Source organism: Mytilus trossulus, chromosome 6, assembly GCF_036588685.1.
Source record: "Mytilus trossulus isolate FHL-02 chromosome 6, PNRI_Mtr1.1.1.hap1, whole genome shotgun sequence".
Classification (NCBI taxonomy): domain Eukaryota; kingdom Metazoa; phylum Mollusca; class Bivalvia; order Mytilida; family Mytilidae; genus Mytilus; species Mytilus trossulus.
Genome location: NC_086378.1, coordinates 21975597 through 22000270, shown reverse-complemented (window position 1 = coordinate 22000270; position 24674 = coordinate 21975597). Strand labels below are relative to the sequence as shown.

The following is a 24674-nucleotide window of genomic DNA, read 5'->3' as shown; positions in this document are numbered from 1 at the left end:
CTCGACACCATTCGTTGTTTTCTTCTCCTTGGGGTCAGGAGTGATGCCCAAATGGTTGGTGGAAATCTCAATTGCCATTTATATAAAATTCCAATACATAATCGGCAGACCTCATGCATTTGTCGTCAGATGGAGCATCGGCAATTAATTCAACAAAGCATTCTTCAATTATGTCAGTTGGCAAGTAAGCCAAACCAAAGATTTCTCAATGAAGTGTAACTCATCCTTACCCGAATCAAATAGTTATATCTAGCGAATTGTAGCTATACTGAGATCAGAGCATTTTCTTTATTAAAAAGAAAAAATAAATAATATATCATATATGTACATTCAAATCTTTATAATTTACCAGGTAAATTTGCGGAAAAGTAATAAATACAAATTGCGGAAACGTATATTTTAAATTTGCGGAAACGTAGTATTGGGACTTTGAAAAATTAGCGGAAATGCAATACGCCCAGGGCATTGATACCTCTATCATGTCAAAACAATTACCAACTGATGTACGAATCTCCATAAAAAAGCATTTACTCAAAATGGCAACATAATATGATCAGCGAAATACTTAAATATAGCATTATGAAAACATAAAATCAATTATAAATTTTTAAAACTAAAATACATGTGTATAAAGAGTTTAACAAGTTGTACTGAACTGTGATACTCATTAACACAAATCAGACAATATGAATTAGGATAAAATATTCATGTCTATTCAAGAAAATATATTTGATCCTCTGTTTCTTGTAAGAAGAGTATTTACATATATCCAGAAGAAAAAAGTAAATAGTATAGAAATATCCAATTCATAAAGTTTTAATTTTGTTTTTATTATATAACAACTTCTGGTTAAATCTTCACTTACAAAAACAGAACTCTGAGAATATAAAATCAAAACATCCTGGAAAGGATTCAGTATTTCAAAAAGTTGCAGATTTTGAATTGGCACCAACACATATAAAAGAAAATCTCAAAGTCACTGAGGTCCAAAACTCAAATTTGATTTAATAAATACAGTATTGTGAAACAAAAAAATAAATATATTACTATATAGTTCATATAAAATGACTTTTAGAATAACAATTGGGCTTGTAATTTTTTTGTAAATATTTTTTCCTTTGGTCATCTCATTTACCATGACAATTATGCAGGTTGCTTCAAAATTAAATTATGCAGGTTGCTTCAAAATTAAAAAATATTATTTAAAAATTTATTTTTATAAACATAATTAAAGGATAATCTTTAGAAATGTCTTCAATTTCGATTTCATTACAGTTTGAATATATTACACTAAATAATTGTTGAAAAATAAGGAGAAAGAACTTACACAAATTTTTGGAAATGTTTAAAAAAAATCATTGTATCTGAAATACATTTTCTTGTAATGTTTACTTATACATGAACTATATACTACAAACAAATGTTTAAATTTTCTTTATCTGTTTTAAGCTTGTAATATCAATTTCTTCATATTTTTGTGTCTACTAAGTTTTGAATGGACATCACTTCCTTTCATCTTTTACCTGCCAAAAGAATAGAACAATGCTTATAAAAAAGTGTGTATGGTGATCATTTCTGAGAACTCACTATAATTTTCCATAGACAATGGCATGTACGTTTCAAGTTAAGTCAAATATACAGCTTTTTGAATGGATCCAAATGAAAACAAGGTAAATAAATAAGCACCAGAAAATTACTGTGAAATTTAAAGCATTCAAGTTCAAAAAGACTGTTTACTTTCTATCTTCATGAGGTGAGGCTTTATACAATTTTAGAGGCCTAACCATGAACAGCTGGGGCACGTAGTTTAACACTACATGAAAGCTTGATACAGCTCTAAAGTTGGATTGTGATTGAATATTCAACACATCATTATGTTTCTGACACAGAATGAATGTGGTAAATAACTGAAAAATTTGAAATTGGATTTTTACCTATTTAATATCGTCCAATATTCAAAATATAAATACATGGTTAGATTCAGCATATCCAAGTTAACCAAGAATTTAATTGAGATTTAATTATTGATGGTCAATATTAGGTAGTTTTAAAAGGGGTTCACTTCATGAAGAATAAATGGGGACACAGATGATGCCCCCCATTTGCCTATTGTATAAAGTTGTAAAAGGATATAATTGTAGAACTGTAAAAGGGACCCTACCCAAATTTGTACTTATGTTGTACTGTTACATAACTGTACCAGGCTAGGGGGAGGGTTGGGATCCTGCTAACATGTTTAACCCACCACATTCTGTATGTATGTGACTGTCTTGGGTCAAGAGTCTGTAAATCAGTTTTTGTCATTTGTTTATGTGTTACATATTTGTTTTTCTCTTATTTCTTTTACATTAATTAGGCTGTTAGTTTTCTCTTTTGAATTGCTTTACATTTGTCATTTTGGGGCCTATGCAGAATGGGCTTTGCTAATTTTTGAAGGCCATGTCATTTGGTCTCTTGTGGAGAGTTGTGTCATTGGCAACCATACCACATCTTTTTTTTTTTTTTTTTTAAAGATTCAGCATGTTAAAGAACCACTTGAATTCATTTTTTTGGGATAAAACAAGGTTTAATTTGGGACCCTTTGGACCTAAATATGGACCAATTCAAAAACAGGGCATATACATGTATCTAAAATCTAAATACACAGTTAGATTCAGCATATTAAAGAACCTCAAGAGTTTGTGAAATTGAGAATTAAAACCCATTAAAAAATTAGTAAAGAAATAAGCAACTTATGCACAGTATTAGAAAAGTATTATTATTAGCCCCTTTTTCCTAGAGACCCATAGACTTAGACTCAGGTAATAGTCTGGAAACCAATTGACAGTCTCTGTGGACAAATAATGCTAATAATAATGTTCAGACATATGAACACAAAAATTTGGCAGTCATATAAAAGTATCCAATTTGAACAGGCTATTATTTGAACTTGGAATTATTTTTAGTTATGGAATTTGCATAATTTCTTGTGCTTGAAATTTTTAATAAATTTTTCAAATTTTTCATTTATTCTATAATAGCCTGTTTTTGGTTCTTTTATGATCTCACACTTGAATGACTTGTTTTTACCTGTTGTTCACAACATTTCAATGCCAGCATCTCCAGGCTTGGAATCCTTTTTTTTCTTTTTGGTCGAGTTGGCTGAATACAAAATAAATTCCGTTTAAAATTATGATAAAAAACTAAATTCTAATGAATGGTGGAAAGTATGTCAATGTGATCAACAATCACATGTAATTTGAAATAAGCATCAGTCTCTCTCAATAGCCTGAATTGCTCACTTGTAATTTTTTGCTTAAATCTTTCATCAATGATTAATTTTGCTTTTCAATATAATATATAACTGAGTGGCTTAAACATTTCATTTAAATGTTCTTTGTATTATTCATATTTTCTTTAAATAAAAGCAAAAAACTACATTTTAACCCTATGTTCTTTTTAAGCCTTGTCAACGACAGAAAATGAAACGCAAACTTTATTCTAGTTACCATAAGGATCAATTACCTTAAGTTTGGTAGAAATTGGTTCTGTAGTTTCAGAGAATATTTTTTTAAGTTAGAAAAACATGATTAACAAAATGTCTTCAAAGGGTAGTTTATATTCAAGAAAATAATCAAAAACTGCAAAATTCCCTCAAAACTTCCAAATTAGTGGCAGCAACTCAACAATGGGTTATCAGATTCATCTGAAAATTTCAGGACTGATTAAACTTCATCTAATATACACTTTTATTAGATTTGCTCTTAATGCTTTTGTTTTTGAGATATAAGCCAAAAACTGTGTTTTACCCCTATGTTCTATTTTCAGCCATTGTGGTCATGTTTTTAGACAAAGCAGAAAATAAAACACAAACTTTATTCTAGATACCCTATGGATCATTCAGCTCAAGTTTAATTGGAATTGGTTAAGTATAAAAATATAGTATATATACCAATACACATAATTAACAGCGCCTGGTGATGTTTGATAGCCTGACCGGTTTCGGTCCATAAAGGACCTTCATCAGAGGCAGAATAAAAATATTAAAATGGTGGATTAATGTTTGCACCCTATTTATATAGATATGGTAACCAGCAGTTGAGTTGACCGGCGGTTGAGTTGAAATACTATTCCAAGACTTGATATGTGTATCATAAGCCAAAGATCAAGACTAAATGATTACCATGTACTTCTTAAATTATTAAAACACCCTTTATCCAATGCTAAAGCCCAAATATGGTTATATCATCAGGTCACATGTTTACCGTTTAATGTAAAAATGTTTACCGAAACATGTCAACAAAAGTTTACTGTAACATGAACATTAGCTAAATATAGATAACTGTAACCATGGAAAATCCCACAGGGATTTTTCACCGGTAAACTCAACTGCGGTCAACTCAACCGCCGGTTACCATATCTATATAAATAGGGTGCAAACATTAATCCACCATTCTGCCTCTGATGAAGGTCCTTTATGGACCGAAACCGGTCAGGCTATAAAACATCACCAGGCGCTGTTAATTATGTGTATTGGTATATATACTATATTTTTATGCTTTTACATTTTTCTCACTGATACACATAGTTAATATGGCTTCTACTAACTAAAACTCCATTTGGAGTTAATGTGTTTAGAGAATACTTATGTCAGTACACCTTTCCTATATTGCCTGGAATTGGTTAAGTAGTTTAAGAGGAGAAGATGTTTGAAATAGTATTGATAAAACAATACAACCAATATCAAATCAATATCTTCAAGCAAAATGAACAAAAATTGTGGAAAAATGATTTGACGGACTGATTGACAAACAGACAGAAAGATGGAGTCAGAGTGCAAATTGTTTATTAGGAGAAATTTGGTAAAAAGGTTTGCAAAGTTATTTTTTTATTTTCTTCTCAAGTGGAATGTCCGTCAGGCATGTCGGGCGTAGCTAGTAACCAAGTGGAAAGTCCAACTGCAAAAGAGGAAGGTCACAGACCTCGGACCACCGCTAATTCGAACCCCTGTCTCCAAATTGAAAGATACGAACATTTTGCTTCTGATTTGAAATTGCCGCCAACAGCATGAACAGTAGAACTTATATAAGAGAATACTGACGTAATTGACAAAGTATTGACGACAAACAATATTCCTATGACTTTAGTCATTTGGAAAATCTAAACAACTTGTCTTTATAGATTTTTCGGCGATTAGATATTTCATACATTTGTTCTTTGACATCTTAGCCAAAAGCTCAGGGGATAATAAACTACATAAGAATTCCTAATGTGCTCTACTTCCTATGTGCAACTTCAAAACTTTTGGGAAAATCGACGATCATTTAAGGTTTTTCTGGTCATATTTTTTGTAATCCAGAATGAAAGGTATAAAAAAACTGTCCAATAAGTTACAAATAATATAGTAGCCAGCTAGATGATAACAATGGCATGTATTTCAGCATTTATTGGGTAGAACATAAATCAAGGGTGCTCGCATAAGGCAGCTTAACTGCCTAAAAATGCTTATTTAGATCCCTTTTTGGCCCCTTATTCCTAAATGTTAGTACCATAACCCCCCAAATTACTCCCAACTTTCTTTTGCGGTCAAAACCCTTGTGTTTAAATTTCATAATAGATTTCTATTTACTAATACTAAAGTTATTGTGTGAAAACAAAATGACTTTGGACAACAACATCAACGTGATACCAATATACAAACGCATATTTTTTGGTGGTTGCATAATTAAAATCAAATGAAAAAACATATTCCAAAAAAAATATCATTCCTCAATAATTACATTAGATGTATATTTCATTATAAAACTTTATTCTGATTGGCTAGCTGTACATCACGTGTTATTCCGTAAGCAATTGCATCACTCAATAAAACTTTTCATTCATGATAACACGTGGTCCCACAATAAAGTGCACAGGCGAATAAAATAAAAAATTTATAAAATTCACGTTTTCCTGATCATAGCTAAAAAATGTAATTATAAGTATTGAATGCTTCTTTTTGTAACTTCATAGGGTTGTTTAAGCGTTGACCGTGCACACATTTTTAGAATGAAGTGCTTCTGCGCTTCATACAAAATGTACTTCGGTCAACGCTTTTACACCCCAATGAATTTACAAAAAGAAGCATTCAATTCTTAATTAATACAATTTTATTATCAAATTTACCTGTTTAATTTTCCAAAATTTCATATTATCAACAGTTAATTTCAAACTATACTAATGCATAATTTTTTCTTGTTGCTGTTTAAACTATGACTCTTATAGTCTACATACAATTTCTATTAAGTGTGCAATACAGCTGTGCATTTGGATTGTGATTAAATATTAGACTTACTCGAATTTAATGTATTTAATTTTGCACATGTGCTCATCATCTTTTACACTGTGTTTGATATAAGCAATAACTGAAAGACCGTATGTTTTTACTCCAATAATTTTTTTTTTTTATATCTGAGATCAGATAAAGATTTGACCAATTAAATTATAGATATTGACATTTCATAAAGCTTGTCCCAGTTTCAGCAGCCATATTTTGTTGCTCTAAGATTTAATTTGAATTCTATTTGATTTCTGATTTGGATTTATATATTCAGGATTTGCATGTTTATTTCAAACTGACATTTCTTTACTACATATTTACTACTACATGTATATGTATATTTGTTTACAGTAATTCAGATTTCCAACAAAATTAGTATACAAACTTTTTTTATATAGATTAGACCGTTGGTTTTCCCGTTTGAATGGTTTTACACTAGTAATTTTGGGGCCCTTTATAGCTTGTTGTTCCGTGTGAGCCAAGGCTCCGTGTTGAAGGCCGTACTTTAACCAATAATGGTTTACTTTTTAAATTGTTATTTGGATGGAGAGTTGTCTCATTGGCACTCACACCACATCTTCCTATATCTAGATATCATTGAGATGGGAGCCATCTCTGTGGCATACCCGTAGCCAGGGGGGGTTCGGGGGGTTCGGACGAACCCCCCCTTGAAAACAAATAAGCACTGTTAAAGTCGATGTTCTGTTCGAATTGTGACTGTTAAAGTCGAGTTTGTGAGTCAAACGAACCCCCCTTTGGAAATTCCTGGCTACGGGCCTGTGTGGGCCCCGCTGTCAATAACGTGGGGTAAATAAGTTGTATGGATAATCTGATATGAAGCATTATTTGAAGTTATTACATAGTCTCACATGTGATTTTAATCTAAGATTTTAAGTTAAAACTGATAAATATTCTCAACTTACTTTCATAGTATAATAGTGATATGACTGCATGATGTGAACTCATTGTTGACTACTCTAAGGTGACTTCTGGATATAGGATTGATGTTTGAACAATATGTTTAAAGGTGCTGCCCAATTGATATTTGTCACATATTTTTAGAATTATGCCTTCAATATATTATGACCCACCAAGTATAAAGTATGAAATATTAACGGTTCTCGAGAGGTAGAGCGGACACAATTTGTTAAGAACAACAAACGGATGGACAGACCGACGGACTGACCTTTGACCTAGGATGCATACTGTAAATTCATGAATTAATGCGAGGTTTTTATTATTGCGAAAAGTGCGACTGAGTTGTAAACGCAATAATTTAAACTCGCATTTTGAAATATTTTATATGAATTATACAAGATTTTTCTCAAAATCGTAAAAATTAAAATCGCATTCAAGTCTAAAATGACAAAATCGCAATAATAAATGCACGCAATAATTTCTGAATTTACAGTACATTATGACACACTCTCTGGTGTTGGTTAATATATATGTTAAGTTTAAAATGTTTGTCAGGTATAAAGTATGAAATAATAACAGCTGTCCTCTCAAAATATAGTGGATCAAATTTGTTAGCGATGGACAGACCAACCTTTGACCTAGGAAGTGGTACATACATCATGACACACCCTCTGGTGTTGGTTAAAATGGATGTCAAGTATTATATTTGAAATCATAACGGTTCTCAAGATATAGAGTGGACACAATCTTCACAACAGAACACGGGGTTGTCAACTGAAACCAAAGTTTTTTTGAAGTTGACCTTTGACCTAGGAAGTTGTACATACATCATGACACACCCTCTGGTGGTGGTTAAAATTGATGACAAGTATAAACTTTGAAATCATAACGGTTATCTAGATATGGAGCGGACACGATCTTCACCACAGGACAAGGGGTTGTCAACTGAAACCAAAGTTTTTGACCTTGACCTTTGACCTAGGAAGTTGTACATACCTCATGACACACCCTCTGGTGTTGGTTAAAATGGATGTCAAGTATAAACTTTGAAATCATAATGATTCTGAAGATATAGAGTGGACACGATCTTCACCACAGGATACAGGGTTGTCAACTGAAACCAAAGTTTTTTTACCTTGACCTTTGACCTAGGAAGTTGTACATACATCATGACACGCCCTCTGGTGGTGGTTAATATACATGTAAAGTATAAAGTATGAAATCATTATGGTTCTCTACATATGGAGCGGACACGAAAGTGTTACGGACGGACGGACAGATGGACGGACTGATCACTATAGGGCGACCCGCCTTTTAGGCGGGGCCCTAATAATTTAGAGTGGGCCAGGTGAGCTAAAAATGTTGAAAACATGATTGAGTCTTTAAATATTGTTTGACTCTATTACTAATATTAAAAAAACTAAATTTCTCAAATTCAACGTATGTCACACTCTTTCTGGGATATAATTGCAGAATAAATCTCACAATCTTATTTTGTGCCACTTAAAAGTTTATTCTTCATTTGTTTTGATATACCTTCATGGTCCAGCACAGTGCACATGCATATTCAAAATGACATTGAATCAGAGAAGAGCGCAATATTTTTCTAGACTAAAAATTTATACACTCTGTTTCTATATAAAAAATGTAATGCCATTTATAGTCCAGTCAATTTAGCCGATAACCTCAAAGTAATTGCAACAGAAATTAACTTTGTATTTATTTATTTGCACATTATTAAGAAGAACCATGAAAAAATCGGACAAAATCGGAAAAAGGGAAAGTGTTATAATTTCACCTTTTGTTTTTTACATGATACCTTGTAAAATTGTCACAGCTTATGCGCGCCATACGTGTTATGGGAGATAACTCGTCACTCCGGGTCAAACAGACTTGTCAAACAAATTCCAATTTTTGTGAATATCAACTTATAATATGGATATATCTTAATTCAAGGTAAGGAATAATGTATATTATAATTTTTAAGGTGGAAACATTATAAAATGACATATTAATAAAGTTTTAAAAGATGTCATTTACACATTTTTCGTACGTCAGCGCTCAGACTCAAATATTTCCTTTAAAACATTGACCGTTCACTCTTTTTAACAAAAATACTAAGGAAAGAGAAATTATGTTTTTAATTTCACTAATATTTTAACATGTAAAGAATTTTGAGAAAGAAAAAAATATATTTTAATGATTTTTAACAACGTTACTTTGTCGCGGAAAAAAATCTATGGAACGCCGTTAGTGCAATGAACGTAAATTATTTCATATACGCACAATTACGATGTTTTGTACTTACAATAACTTTACAAAGTTCTACTTTGAAATTTAAGTTAGCTGGTGTTAAAAGACTGCTTTAAGTGTGAAATTTATCCAAATCTCCTTTTATTTATATTTATTGCATACAATTAAATTTATGATTGAATTTGAATTTGAAATGAACAAACGAAATAGCATTTAATATTGTCAGAAAATGTGTACACATTGTTTAATATAAACATTAATTGTTTTCCATGCTCTTTTCGAACTTTGTTCCACTTTTGTCTTTTCAACACTTGAAAAGACCCTCTCATCCTGAACAATTTCTTTCATTATTGTGCTTTATAAGGTAAATAAACTAGTTTCATTCTTTACAGAGTATGTCCACAGATTTCAATAGAAAGCGAACCAGTGTTTGTACCAAACAAATGATCCCAACTACTTTAAACTAAGTAAAGGTAAGTAATAAAAATTAAATCTTATTGGACTTGGAAGAAAATTAAAATTCCTTTAGGGTGAAGAAATTACGATATGGGAACTGTTGAAAAATTGATGGAAAAACAATGACAACAAAAAATTCAAAAACCGACCGAAAATAAATCGTAAACGTATTAGCACATGTACGATCTATAATGCATATATATTTCTTTTTTGTATTTCTAAAACAGTATAACAATTGTTGCAAAAATATAAGTATAGACCTTTACTAAGGAATTATCCATCCCAATTGTATGCTTTTTTATTGAATATACAAATGTATATATAAAGCAGTCATAATGAGGTAAATCAAAATATACACGTTGGGCATAAAAATTATGAAGTGTTACATTAGACACAATGTAGTATTACATATGACACACCAACACACAAATTATCTCTATCTCTTTGAAATGTATTCATGACTATGGCATGAGTGTGATAGCTTTTTTCTGTCGCTTATTTTTTAAGAAGTTTTCTTTTTTGCAGGTACCAATGGAAGGGTGCTTTATTTGCACATTATCTATAAATGACGGAAGAGCAACTGTAACATTAAGAGAAAAGTAAGCCCGAAATATTAAAGAGTTCAGCAAGCTACGAAATGATACCAAAGTTGCTAAATCTGGGGACGTAGTACACCAGGATTGTCGCAGGGACTACACAAATGCTAAGTCTGTCAAACAAAAAGAACTAGATTACAAGACTCCTGAAAATCGGGTTTTAAGATCACAAGAACAGTTCAACTATCGAGATAACTGTCTTTTCTGTGGACAGTTTGCAGATGTTAAGGATAAGAGGAAAGGTACTGATGTATTTCCAGTCCGAACAAAGGATTTCCAGAGCAATATAGAAAAAATCTGTCATGAGCGGAACGATGAATGGGCTACACATATATTAACCAGAATTGTATTTGTACATGATTTGCATGCTGCAGACGCAGTTTACCATCAGCGATGCAGTGTAAATTTTCGAACAGGTAAAAGCATTCCATCTGGAACACCAAAGCAGAGCAAAAATAAAACCGGCAGACCCCAGCATCAACAGACACAAGCTGCATTCCAGAAAACTGTAGAATATCTCCTTCAAAACGAAGATGAACAACTTACGGTTATTGAGTTAGTAGAAAAAATGAAAGATTACTGCGGGGATACTGCTTATTCGACTGTTCATATGAAATCAAAAATCCAAAAGTACTTTGGAGATGACGTAATTATAACAGAAATAAATGGGAAACCAAATGTTATAACACTCCGCAAAACTGCAACATCAATACTTCATGATTTTCATCAGAGGCAAAATGCAAGTGACCCTGAATCAGAGAAAATGAACATTATAAAAGCAGCAGCAAGTCTAATAAAATCTGACATCAAATCAAATTTGACACGAAAACTGAGTATCATCAGTTTCCGATGTTGAATCTTTGGAATGCAATGAACACTACCTACCTGACAGTTTACGGTTGTTTCTGAATAGTACCTGTAATCATAGTCTGAAACTGTCTGCTATTTGCCAAACGATAGTTCAAGCTACAAGACCAAGATCATTAATAGCACCTTTACAAATAGGCCTTGCTGTACAAATGCATCACCATTTCGGTTCCAGATTTTTGATAGACTCACTGTACAATATGGGATTCTCATCATCGTATTCAGAAGTACAAAGGTATGAAATGAATGCTGCAATGTCTCAAGGAACTGATATACCGGAAGTAACAGAAGAAGGAAATCTTCAGTACATAGCAGACAATGTTGATCATAACCTAAGAACTATCGATGGTCATGGTACTTTTCACGGCATGGGAATTATAGCCAGCGTCACACCAGGATTTATGAGGACAAATAGTATACCTAGAACAGATGTAAACATAGAAGAGCTCAAAGAAATTGGAAAAATTGATATACGACCATATAAATTGGATAAAGAAACTCACACATCATTGAAATTCATGAAATTAAACCAAGTAAGCGCAAGCAGTTATTCGGAATCATTAAGTCTACTCTCTAGGACTGTTTGGCCAATAAAAAGTACTGGATGGTCAGCATTGTGTCAAATGGTATATGGTGGAGTATTTGCGGGAAAATCAAGCATAGTTTATTTGCAAATGATTGACATGAACCCGAGTGACCTTACATGCATAAACTCAACGCTGCATTTCATCTCTAAAGAAGCAAAACGACACAATGCAGATCCTGTTGTTACATTCGATCAGCCCTTATACTGGAAACTGTTTATGCTTCTACTGCTGTTGGTCATATGCTTAGTGGTAAAGCCATTTCCCGTGCTGTTCGTGGTCATTTTCTTACTCAAACAGCTTTGACTCTGCTCATTACATCAGAAATATATGATTTTCCACAATATACACCTGGAACTGATACTGACGATCCTCCTCCAGCATATTTAGAAGACAAAGAAAACTTTCCAAAAGCTGATACAACTTGTGTTGATAATGAAAAGCCGTCAGAATCAAACCAAAGTCTACCATCTGAAATCGAGCAATTGATAAAAGTTTTTGAAGGTATCATACAAAGTAATATCTCGATCGAATCATTGAATGACAACCCAACTATAAATATTATATCTGAACGCATCAGATTATTTAGAGAATCTTTGAAAAATTGCCGCACTGCTTCCCTTTGGTTCCAGTATATGGATATGGTTGAACTTCTCCGTCAATTTATCACTGCTGAAAGGTCAGGAAACTGGAACTTACACTTGAAAAGTCTCCAGCAGATGCTCCCTTATCTAGCTGCTTCCGGACACAACCTATATGCAAAATCAGTTCACATTTATTTACAACAAATGCTTAACCTGCCTGCAACGCATCCTGCCTTAGACAATTTATTCAAAACAGGACACCATGTTATCAGACGAACTGATCGTTTTTGGGCCGGTTTGTCTACTGATCTTGTAATAGAGCAAGCCCTTATGCGAAGTTTAAAGACAACAGGTGGTCTGACCAGAGGCCGTGGTTTGAGCGAATCGCAAAGACTTCTATGGCTGTTATCAATGCCACAATGTTCACAAATGAATGAAGCAATGCAGAAACTTACTGATGTGAACTATAATACAAGTGAGCAGCACAAAGAACTTGGGAAAAGTAGGATAGATCAAGACAAAAAGGACGTTCAAATATTGAAGTCATTTTTGGGGGAAAGAAATCCTTTCAGTTCGGATATTAGTTTACGGAATATTGAAACTGGTACACTAGCTGATGAGAAAGTTAACGTTGAAAGATCAGTGGATATAGGAAAAGAAATATTAAAGTCTATGGAGGATCAGTATGCTGACGATTTTGTTTTCAAAAAGAACAAACAGGTGGTAACTTTAGCAAGTAAAACCAATATAAAGATTGATGGCGAAGAAGTGGTTGTTGACCCCCAGTTGCTGTTTCAACGACTTGTTGCAGCGGCAAATAACATTTTTCCTGATATTTCTGAAGTTTTCAAGTTTGAACTGTCAAGTACTCCAGCGGCATTATTCGAACCGTCAGGACTAATGCGACAAGCTCAAAAGGCAGCTTTAGGTGATGCCTTATGGAACATTGGAGACTGTGCTGTAAACAGAAAACTTGACTCTGAACTACATTATGTCATTGACGGAGGGTCTTTAATTCAACGCCTACCATGGAATAAAGGGTCAACTTTCGGAGAGATCTGTCAACAATATGTGGATTACATAAAACGACGATATGACCATGCAGTTATCGTATTTGACGGCTACACATCAGGGCCTAGCACAAAAGATCATGTACATATGCGCCGGACAAAAGGAGTGGAAGGAGCTAAAATCGTTTTTAAAACAACGACCCCTTTCAGAAGTAGAAAAGAAAATTTTCTAACTAACAATGAAAATAAGCAAAATTTCATAAATATGCTAAGTGATGCCTTAGTAAAAAACGACTTTCAGACAGAACATGCAGATGCTGATGCTGATGTTCTAATAGCAAAGACAGGTGTCAATCAATCTATATCACACCCTACTGTTGTAATCGGGGAAGACACAGATGTTCTTGTTCTTCTTATATTTCACTGTACACTTAGTTCACATGGACTATTTTACAGATCTGACCAGAGCAATCGAAAACTCAGTTCGAACAAAGTTTGGGATATTCAAAAAACTAAGCTGTTGTTGGGACGAAAAGTAAGCACATTACTTCCGTTTATACATTCATTGACAGGATGTGACACGACCTCAAGACTGTATGGTATCGGAAAAGGTCCCGTTCTCAAAAAGATGTCCGAAAATGAAGAACTTCGTAAATTAGCATTACCATTTCTTAGCAGGTGTTCATCTGTAAAAGACATTGTCAATTGTGGTGTGCAGATAATTGCTTATTTGTATGGTGGCGTTCCGCACGAAAATCTAGACATCATTCGCTACAGAAAATTTGCAAACAAAGTACTGTCGAACTCAGTTACATTTCTACAAGTCCAAACGCTACCACCAACATCAGCTGCAGCAGAACAACACTGTAAGAGAGTATTCTATCAAATAATAGAGTGGACAGAAGAAACCAATCTTAATCCTTTAGACTGGGGTTGGTCAATCACAAATGACAGATTAACACCTATAAAAACTACCCTTCCAGCAGCTCCGGATAAACTGTTAAATATAATAAGATGCAAGTGTAAAACAAATTGTGACACACGAAGGTGTACATGTCGAAAACACGGACTAGAGTGCACAATCGCCTGTTCTGAGTGCAAAGGACATTTATGTACTAACGCAGAAAAGTTAATATTAGAAGAAGACCAAAACGAAGAAAACTTTAATTGATATCAAAGTTCGTTTTTATTAAATTATTATATTGCTCAAAAACAATCTTGTTCAACATCTGTAATACTTGGTATTTTTTAAACTAAAAGTGTTCAATTTTAAAACCCAACAATTACAATTTCTGAAAGAATTTGATGTTACCATTTTTTTAAACGCAGAAGACTCTATTCTACAAATTGTACGAGACACATGTAAAAATTTATGTCAGATTAAAAGAGAATTTCAAAAAAATACAGTTTTCAGCGATTTTTCACCAAAAATGTCTCAATTTACCCCAAAATTACAATTTTCTTAACGAAATTGATGTTTATAGTTCTTCATATCATAGTAAACACTATTCTGCAAATTTTAAGAGACTTGGGTTCCAAAATTATGTCAGATTAGAAAAAAAATATAATTTTCCGGTTTTCAGCGATTTTTCATCAAAAAGCCAATATTTACCCGAAAATTACAATTTTCCCATGGTCTGACACTTGCCGATTTTTTCTATGTCAAAGATATGGGGTGATACTGCCTTGTAAGCGTAAAACAGTTTCTGTTGCAATTACTTTGAGGTTGGGTTAATTTTGAGCTAGATTGACTGGACTATTAGGAGGTGCAGCATCGAAAGACACATCAGTTGATACAAATAAAAGAGCTTTATAAACAATGTTTTAAGGCTATCTATGACAGTACAGAGTACAGTCCCTGTAACAAAATATTACAACATTAACTGACAAGTCAATACTTTAATTACTCAGAAGACGTTAAAAGGTTGTGAAGAAACAACAACCACCAAAAGCATGTGGATTTCTACTTTTGCTTTAACCGAAAGTTCACGAAGTGAAGAAGTAAACAATTATCTTTACTTCAGTCTGGAAACAGCCTACTCCTCTCTGAGAACAAACCTTGCAAACAGCTGCAGAGGGCATGACAAACTAGCCCATAGGAACAATCAGTATATTCAGACATTATAATGTGGGAATAGGTACAACAGACTAGGAAGAAAAGAATGAAACTTCAATTTACCACACTAAACCTGACCCCGATTAAACAGGTCTTTAATGTCCATGGAGGAATTTATCAACTATAACGACTTCCGCTGTTACTCAACATAGGAGCAAGCTCTACACTTACACAGAGACATTGTGGATATGGCCATGCAATACCCTGGCAAAGGGTTTTATGTATACAACAAGTGATTTTCATTTAACTCAAGGGTACTGTACATTCACCCCATTGGTCAAACATCCCATTAGTCTGACACTTAAAATTAGTCTGACATAGGGTTAATTACTGTCGTTATAGAAAATCTTCTGCACAGAATCATTGTTAACTTGGTATTTGAACTACTCTTTCTAAGGAAACTTTCACACTAGCTTTTTGAAAATTGATCTTAAAACAAGAAATTAATTTGAATCTGGAATAATTACAAAAATGTATATATTTTTCGCAATTTTATGAAATTTCCTTTGATCTTACTGACTGATATTTATTCACCTAGCTTTCTCTAATTTTTGTGCTTTTTTTACATTGCCTGACCGGTGTGAGAAAAATATTTCTCCTCACTAGTGAAAAATCTATTCTCTGCAAATGATTAGTTGAAGTGATGTTAAATTTTCTTGTTTTCTTCTGAATTTTATTATTGTGACGTCATGAAACTAGAGGCTCTAAAGAGCCTGTGTCGCTCACCTTGGTCTATGTGAATATTAAACAAAGGATGCAGATAGATTCATGACAAAATTGTGTTTTGGTGATGGTGATGTGTTTATATACATCTTACTTTACTAAACATTCTTGCTGCTTACAATTATCTCTATCTATAATAAACTTGGCCCAGTAGTTTCAGTGGAAATGTTAGTAAAAATTTACAAATTTTATGAAAATTGTTAAAAATTGACTATAAAGGACAATAACTCCTTAGGGGGTCAATTGACCATTTTTGTCATGCTGACTTATCTTAAGTTCTTACTTTGCAGTACATTATTGCTGTTTACAGTTTATCTCTATCTATAATAATATTCAAGAAAATAACAACCAAATGCAGGACACAGCTTTATACAACCCCAGAGGTCAAACCCTGAACGGTTGGGGCTAGTATGGACACAACATTCAAACTGGATACAGCTCTGAATTTAGATTGTGATTAAATAGTTGACACAGCATAGGTTTCTGACATAGAATGAATGTGAAGAAACAAAATTTTTGAAGAAAATGTGATGAATAAATGAAGGCAACTGTAGTATACCGCTGTTTGAAAGTCGTAAATTGATTGGGAGAAAACAAATCTGTGTTACAAACTAAAACCGAGGGAAACACATCAAACAGTCGAACAAGTTCATTGATGCTAGTGCGATTTGGACAATTTTTTGGGGAAAAAGGGCACCAACTTTTAGGTTATTTCAAATTCAAATTGACCAAAGTTGTGTGAAAGAATTTCCTGTAGCTTGATCTTAAAGCATGACGAAAAAAGTGTTGAAAACTGATTATTTAATTGAATTTTCTAAACACAAAGTCCATAACTCTGCACAAAATTATCACACCAGAACAAAATTCAAACTTGAACTATTACTTGTCATGATATAACTATTGTGTAGGGGCCAGTTGAAGGACGCCTCCGGATGCGGGAATTTCTTGCTACATCGAAGACCTGTTGGTGACCTTCTGCTGTTGGTTTTTTTCTATGGTCAGGTTATTGTCTCTTTGACACATTCCCCATTTCCATTCTCAATTTTATCAACTAATTTGCAAATCAATATCTTCAAGATTGAAGAATGTCAAAAAACCATGTGGCAAACTGAAAATTTTATTTAATTTTCTAAGTCAAAGGACCATTACTCTTCACAAAATTATCAGACCAAAACAAAATTCCAATTTGTTCTGCAGCTTGTTATGATAAAATAATACCCCAAATATAAAGTCAATATCTTCAAGCATGAAAAAACACAAAGCACCGTATGCGCTGTAGGCAGTTAACCAAAAATTTGTAAGGGTTCCGTGGAACCCAGTGTCTCGCCTACTTTTGCTGTAAATTGCAGGCTAAACAAAAATGAGGAAAAAAATCAATAAAAATATTCCTCTTGATACTATCTTATGATTGTAAGAAGCTTCTGTCCAAGTTTGGTAAAAATCTAGGATAGTTAATGAATCTAATAAATGGTTTGAAAACTTTAACTGCAGACTGTATGCAATGTTAACTGGAAGAAAATCTGAAGTCCATTTAAAAGTAAAATACAGAAAAAATGGAGTTATATTTTTTACAAAATTTACTTCTGGATACTATCTTATGATCATAAATAAGCTTCTGTCCAAGTTTGATACAAACCCAGGATAGTTTAAGAAAGTTATTAAAATTTTTAAAACTTTAACCACAGAGTGAATGTAATGTTTCCCACGCAGAAAACTAAGTCCATTTAAAAGTAAAATACGGAAAAAATGGATTTATCTTTTTTACAAAATTTACTTCTGGATACTATCTTATGATCATACACAAGCTTCTGTCCAAGTTTGGTACAAACCCAGGATAGTTTTAGAAAGTTATTAAAATTCTAAAAACTTTAACCACAGAGTGAATGTTATGTTTCCCGCAGAAAAAACTAAGTCCATTAATAGTAAAATACGGAAAAAAATGGAATTTTATTTTTACAAAATTTACTTCTGGATACTATCTTATGATCATAAACAAGCTTCTGTCCAAGTTTGGTACAAACCCAGGATAGTTTAAGAAAGTTATTAAAATTTTTAAAACTTTAACCACAGAGTGAATGTAATGTTTCCCACGCAGAAAACTAAGTCCATTTAAAAGTAAAATACAGAAAAAATGGATTTATCTTTTTACAAAATTTACTTCTGGATACTATCTTATGATCATACACAAGCTTCTGTCCAAGTTTGGTACAAACCCAGGATAGTTTTAGAAAGTTATTAAAATTCTAAAAACTTTAACCACAGAGTGAATGTTATGTTTCCCCGCAGAAAAAACTAAGTCCATTTATAAGTAAAATATGGAAAAAATGGAATTTTATTTTTACAAAATTTACTTCTGGATACTATCTTATGATCATAAACAAGCTTCCGTCCAAGTTTGGTACAAACCCAGGATAGTTTAAGAAAGTTATTAAAATTCTAAAAACTTTAACCACAGAGTGAATGTTATGTTTCCCGCAGAAAAAACTAAGTCCATTAATAGTAAAATACGGAAAAAATGGAATTTTATTTTTACAAAATTTACTTCTGGATACTATCTTATGATCATAAACAAGCTTCTGTCCAAGTTTGGTAGAAATCCAGTGTAGTTTAAGAAAGTTATTAAAATTTCAAAAACTTTAACCATAGAGTGAATGTTTGTGGACGCCGCCAACGACGGAATGTAGGATCACTTAGTCTCGCTTTTTCGACTAAAGTCGAAGGCTCGACAAAAACCAAGGAAAACGTAATTATGAAAACGGGCAGTGTTGCTTCAATTTTTTTTAAAGATTGAAACAAGAATGTGTCCGAAGTACACAGATGCCTGTCTCACGTTATCATTTTATATGTTCAATGAACCGTGAAATTGGGTAAAAAATCTAATTTGGCCTTAAAAGTAAAAAGATCAACCAAAAGGGAACATGTGTACTAAGTTTCAAGTTGATTGGACTTTAACTTCTTCGAAAACTACCTTGACCAAAAACTTGAACATGAAACTCACACTTTTAATTTCTATGTTCAGTGGACCATGAAAATGGGGTCAAAAGTCTAATTTGGTTTTAAAATAAGAAAGATCATATCATAAGGCACATGTGTACTAAGTTTCAAGTTGATTGGACTTCAGTTTCATCAAAAACTACCTTGACCAAAAACTTTAACCTGAAACTCCCACTTTTAATTTCTATGTTCAGTGGACCATGAAAATGGGGTTAAAAGTTTAATTTTGTTTTAAAATAAGACCTTGACCAAAAACTTATTATAGGCCCAGAAATAATTCAATAAATAATTAAAGTAAATTCAATTAACCTAGACTCATTTTTTGCATCAATAAAATTTTATAATAAAAAGAAATAATTGTAACAGAATGCCGTTACAAAATCCAGTTCATATTGGTTTGGTCTAGTAAAGTGATATGCATATGTGACACCTAGGAGATTGACCCAGTATTTCCATCAAATATGTTTGAAATGACGAACAGGAATAAATATGGTTTAGGTGTTGGTATCTTGACCGTTTACAAGTTCTCAATTAGGAGGTAGTGGGATGACCCCATTATTTGATTTGATTTGTTATATTGTCCCATACATGAATATATGTGGTTTAGGGGTGAGGTACTCAACCATTTCCAAGTTCTCAAACAGGAGGGGGTGGGTGACCCTAGGGACCTTCAAATTAATTCATTAGATTTGTTATATTATCCCATACATGATTATATATGCTTTAGGGGAGGGGATCTTGACTGTTTACAAGTTATCAAACAGGAGAGGGTGGGGTGTCCCCAGTGACTCCCCTTTTATTTCATTTGATTTGTTTTATTGTCTCTTACAAGTATATATATTGTTAAGGGATGGGAATTGCCACAGTTTATAAGATAAAAGTACATTTTCAAATTGAAGGGGGTTGGGATGACCCCCAGTGACTCACCCTATATTCTATTTGATTTTTTTTATTGTCATAATTTCATTACTGAAGACCGTGTGTGTCTATCACTTTGTTTTTGAGAATTAGTCATTTGAAAATTAAAAAAAATTAAATCCCATATGGTTCTATAGTAAACCCCTCCCTTCTTCAGGCCCCTCACAATACCCCTAAAAAGACCCCAATGCACAAACAAAAGATTAGTGGCTAGTCTAACATTTTATGAAACCCTAAGTAAATATGAAAAATGATCGGAGATGCCTTCTTAGAAGGTTCAAGTGGATTTGGTCTGACTTGTCTCTGGGATGAGTTGTTCAATTTGTCCACATTACTTAAAACATCCCATCAACATCAATTTCTGAACCTGTTTCATTCATAAAACAAGAATGTGTCCATAGTACACGGATGCCCCACTTGCACTATCATTTTACATGTTCACTGGACCCTGAAATTGGGGTCAATACTTTAATTTGGCATTAGAATTAGAAAGATCATACCATAGGGAACATGTGTACTAAGTTTCAAATTGATTGGACTTCAACTTCATCAAAAACTACCTCGACCAAAAACTTTAACCTGAAGGGGGATGGACGAACGAACGGAGGCACAGACCAGAAAACATAATGCCCCTCTACTATCGTAGGTGGGGCATAATAACAACAACCTTACTTGGCAAGATAAGTTAAAATTACCGCCAACCTAGATATATGTAACTACTTCCTCTATCATATAGATTTGTTGAACATGAACAACATTCCTGCACATTTTGTCATTTGGGAAATATAAACAGCTTGTAGTTACAGATTTGCGGCCATGAAATATTTCATACAATTGGTCTTTGACATCGTAGCAAGAAGCATATGGGATAATAAACAACATACAGATTTCTATTCATCACTTCTTCCTTTGTGCAACTTCAAAAGATTTGGGAAGTTCGACAATCGTTTAAGGGTAATCCAGAAATAACAGGATGAAAAAAACTCCAATTAGTTACTGTAAACAGGGAAATTTTCGTGGTAGTTTTATTTTCGCTATTTTCGCGATAAGAAGTGAAACCTGAAAATAAAACGACCGCGAAAATATCAAGGAAAAACTCTTTTAATTACATTTACTTTTACAAATTGTGACTTGGATGGAGAGTTGCCTCATTGGCACTCATACCACATCTTCTTATATCTATGTATATGAATAGAATATCTATAGGACTACTGTATAACACAGATTTCAAAGACGACAAATATATAAATTAAATTATAGCTTTATCTCTTAATGAAAAGCAATGTTAAAAGTCGTGTTTTAACTCAAATCAGTTATTACACTGAAGTGAACATTACAGATATTGTTATGTAAACAACACTCATTAAAATTATGTTAATGACACCTGTCAATCAGTAATAAAGGTATCACCTCGTTGAATCTACTACAAAGATTTATCAGATCAAAAGATCGATTAAATAGCATTAATGCTGACAGCTTTTTATTTTAATTTATTCCTAATAAGGTTTACCTTTCTATTATTGTGTAGATGTTTTTACGAGCATTGAAACATGCCAAACCTTTAATCTACTTTAACATTAATGAATCGAAAACAAAAGATGTCTGATTGATTTTATCATTTATTTAAGATAAATGTAAAGCTGTTCACTTTCCAAATCATTTACGAAAATATGTATCTAGGCCACTGGGAAATCGCAAATTCAAAACGGCGCGAATTAGGATCGTGTAAGTATATCGCGAAATAAAGACGGCGCGAAAATTTCCCAGTTTACAGTATAAACAAGTGAAACTGTGAGCTACTGCTCACTAATGATACCCCCGCTGCAAGTGGATAATATTAATAGTGTAAAGATATGCAAGTGTTCGGTAAACAGGAAGTTGTCGAGTGATGAATCTGAAAACGCATCACACAGTAAAGCTGACTTATATAAATCCTTAAACCAAATTTCAGAAATCCTTGTATTGTAGTTCCTGAGAAAAATGTGACAAAAATTTTCAACTTGGCTACCATGTGTAAAATCATACAAGTGTTCGGTAAACAGGAAGTGGTCAAGTTATCAATCTGAAAACGCATCACACAGTATAGCTGACTTAGATAAATCCTGAAACCAAATTTCATAAATCCTTGTATTGTTGTTCCTGAGAAAAATGTGACGAAAATTTTCAACTTGGCTATCAAGTGTAAAATCATACAAGTGTTCGGTTAACAGGAAGTTGTCAAGTGATCAATCTGAAAACACATCACACGGTATAGCTGACTTAGATAAACCCTGAAACCAAATTTCAGAAATCCTTGTATTGTAGTTCCTGAGAAAAATGTGACGGAAATTTTCAACTTGGCTATCAAGTGTAAAATCATACAAGTGTTCGGTTAACATACCCGTAGCCAGGGGGGGTTCGGACGAACCCCCCCTTGAAAACTATTAAGCACTGTTAAAGTCGATGTTCTGTTCGAATTGTGACTGTTAAAGTCGAGTTTGTGAGTCAAACGAACCCCCCTTTGGAAATTCCTGGCTACGGGCCTGGTTAACAGGAAGTTGTCAAGTGATCAATCTGAAAACACATCACACGGTATAGCTGACTTAGATAAACCCTGAAACCAAATTTCAGAAATCCTTGTATTGTAGTTCCTGAGAAAAATGTGACAAAAATTTTCAACTTGGCTATCATGTGTAAAATCATACAAGTGTTCGGTAAACAGGAAGTTGTCAGGTGATCAATCTGAAAACGCATCACACAGTATAGCTGACTTAGATAAACCCTGAAACCAAATTTCAGAAATCCTTGTATTGTAGTTCCTGAGAAAATGTGACGAAAGTTTCATGGGACGGACTGAGGGACGGACAGACAGAGGTAAAACAGTATACCCCCCCTTTTTTAAAGTGGGGGTATAATAACATACAGGTAACAGCCAGCTAGATAATAACAATGGCACATATTTCAGCAATTATTGTGAAGAACACAAATCTAAGGCGCTGGCGTAAGGCAGCTTAACTGCTAAACCAGATGCTCTGTAGAGTGCAGCTTTGTATGACCGCAGAAGTTGAACCCTGAACAATTGGGGCAAGTATGGACACAACATTCAAGCTGGATTCAGCTCTAAATTTGGATTGTGATTAAATAGTTGACACAGCATAGGTTTCTGACACAGAATGAATGTGGTCTAATGAACTTAAAAGTTTTGTTTTGTATTTGAGCAATTCACTATGCTGTTGAATATTAATAAAAAAAAAATCACATCCCCCTTTCCTTTATTCCAAAACTGATCTCAATTCAAATTTCTAATGGCCCCTAACAATAACTACTCATTTAAATACATTATAAAATATTAAAATGTAAAAAAGAGCTTGTTATCACTGAATGGTAAAGATTGTTTTAATTTATCAGTTGGTAGTAAAAGTGCATATACATTGTACATTGTATAAAACAATGATTTAAGTTGATTCAACTTCTATTCTGGACAAAGAAAGATAACTCAAATTTTCAAAGAATATTGAAAATTTCTTGCTATTGCACAATGTTGTGCAATTAGATATTTCTTGCCATTGCCCAATACTGTGCAATTGAAAATACTTGCCATTGCCCAATACTGTGCAATTGAAAATTTCTTGCTATTGTGCAATACTGTGCAATTGAAAATTTCTTGCTATTGCACAATACTGTGCAATTGAAGATTTCTTGCTATTGCTGAATACTATGCAAGTGAAAATTTCTTGCTGTTGCACAATACTTAATATGATAATTTTGGATTCTGATTTGGACCAACTTGAAAACTGGGCCCATAATCAAAAATCTAAGTACATGTTTAGATTCAGCATATCAAAGAATCCCAAGAATTCAATTTTTGTTAAAATCAAACTTAATTTGATTTTGGACCCTTTGGAATTTTAATGTAGAAAACATGACCAAAAATTAAGAATCTACATAGAGTGGGGTGCACATATTCGCCGGGGACACAATTACGCGGTTTTATGATTTTTAGGTGTAAAAACTTCAAAGGATGGCTTAAATGGAAGAAACGTACCGGTAAATTATATTTTTATTACAAATATGATTATTTTTTAAACTAAGACAAAATTGTGGCTCCTACCAAAAATGACCGAAAAACGGACAATGATTTTCGGTCAATTTCCTGAATAAAAAATAAGATTTCAAAGAAGTATTTCTAAGTAATTATTTGACTGAATGCCCTAATTTTGATTGATTTAATAAAAATTGCTTAAAGCTGCAGTAATTTGGTTTTAAATAGATGTGTAAAAACAGCGAATATGTGTCCCCCATTGACATAATATCCGGAAATTTCAAACACCCTTTAATCTAACTTTTCACATTATTTATTTTTTTAAAACAAACACAT

General features: G+C 33.2%; 1 protein-coding gene across 1 annotated transcript in view; it reads right to left on the bottom strand.

Annotated features, from left to right (window-relative positions):
• Window positions 1-3063: 3063 nt before the first annotated feature.
• Window positions 3064-24674, bottom strand: part of LOC134723255 (uncharacterized) — a 143813-nt gene continuing 122202 nt past the window's right edge. The window contains exon 12 of the mRNA XM_063586876.1: window positions 3064-3141. Coding sequence (XP_063442946.1) covers window positions 3077-3141 — 65 coding nt within the window. The 3' untranslated portion in view covers window positions 3064-3076. The remainder of the gene's footprint in view (window positions 3142-24674) is intronic.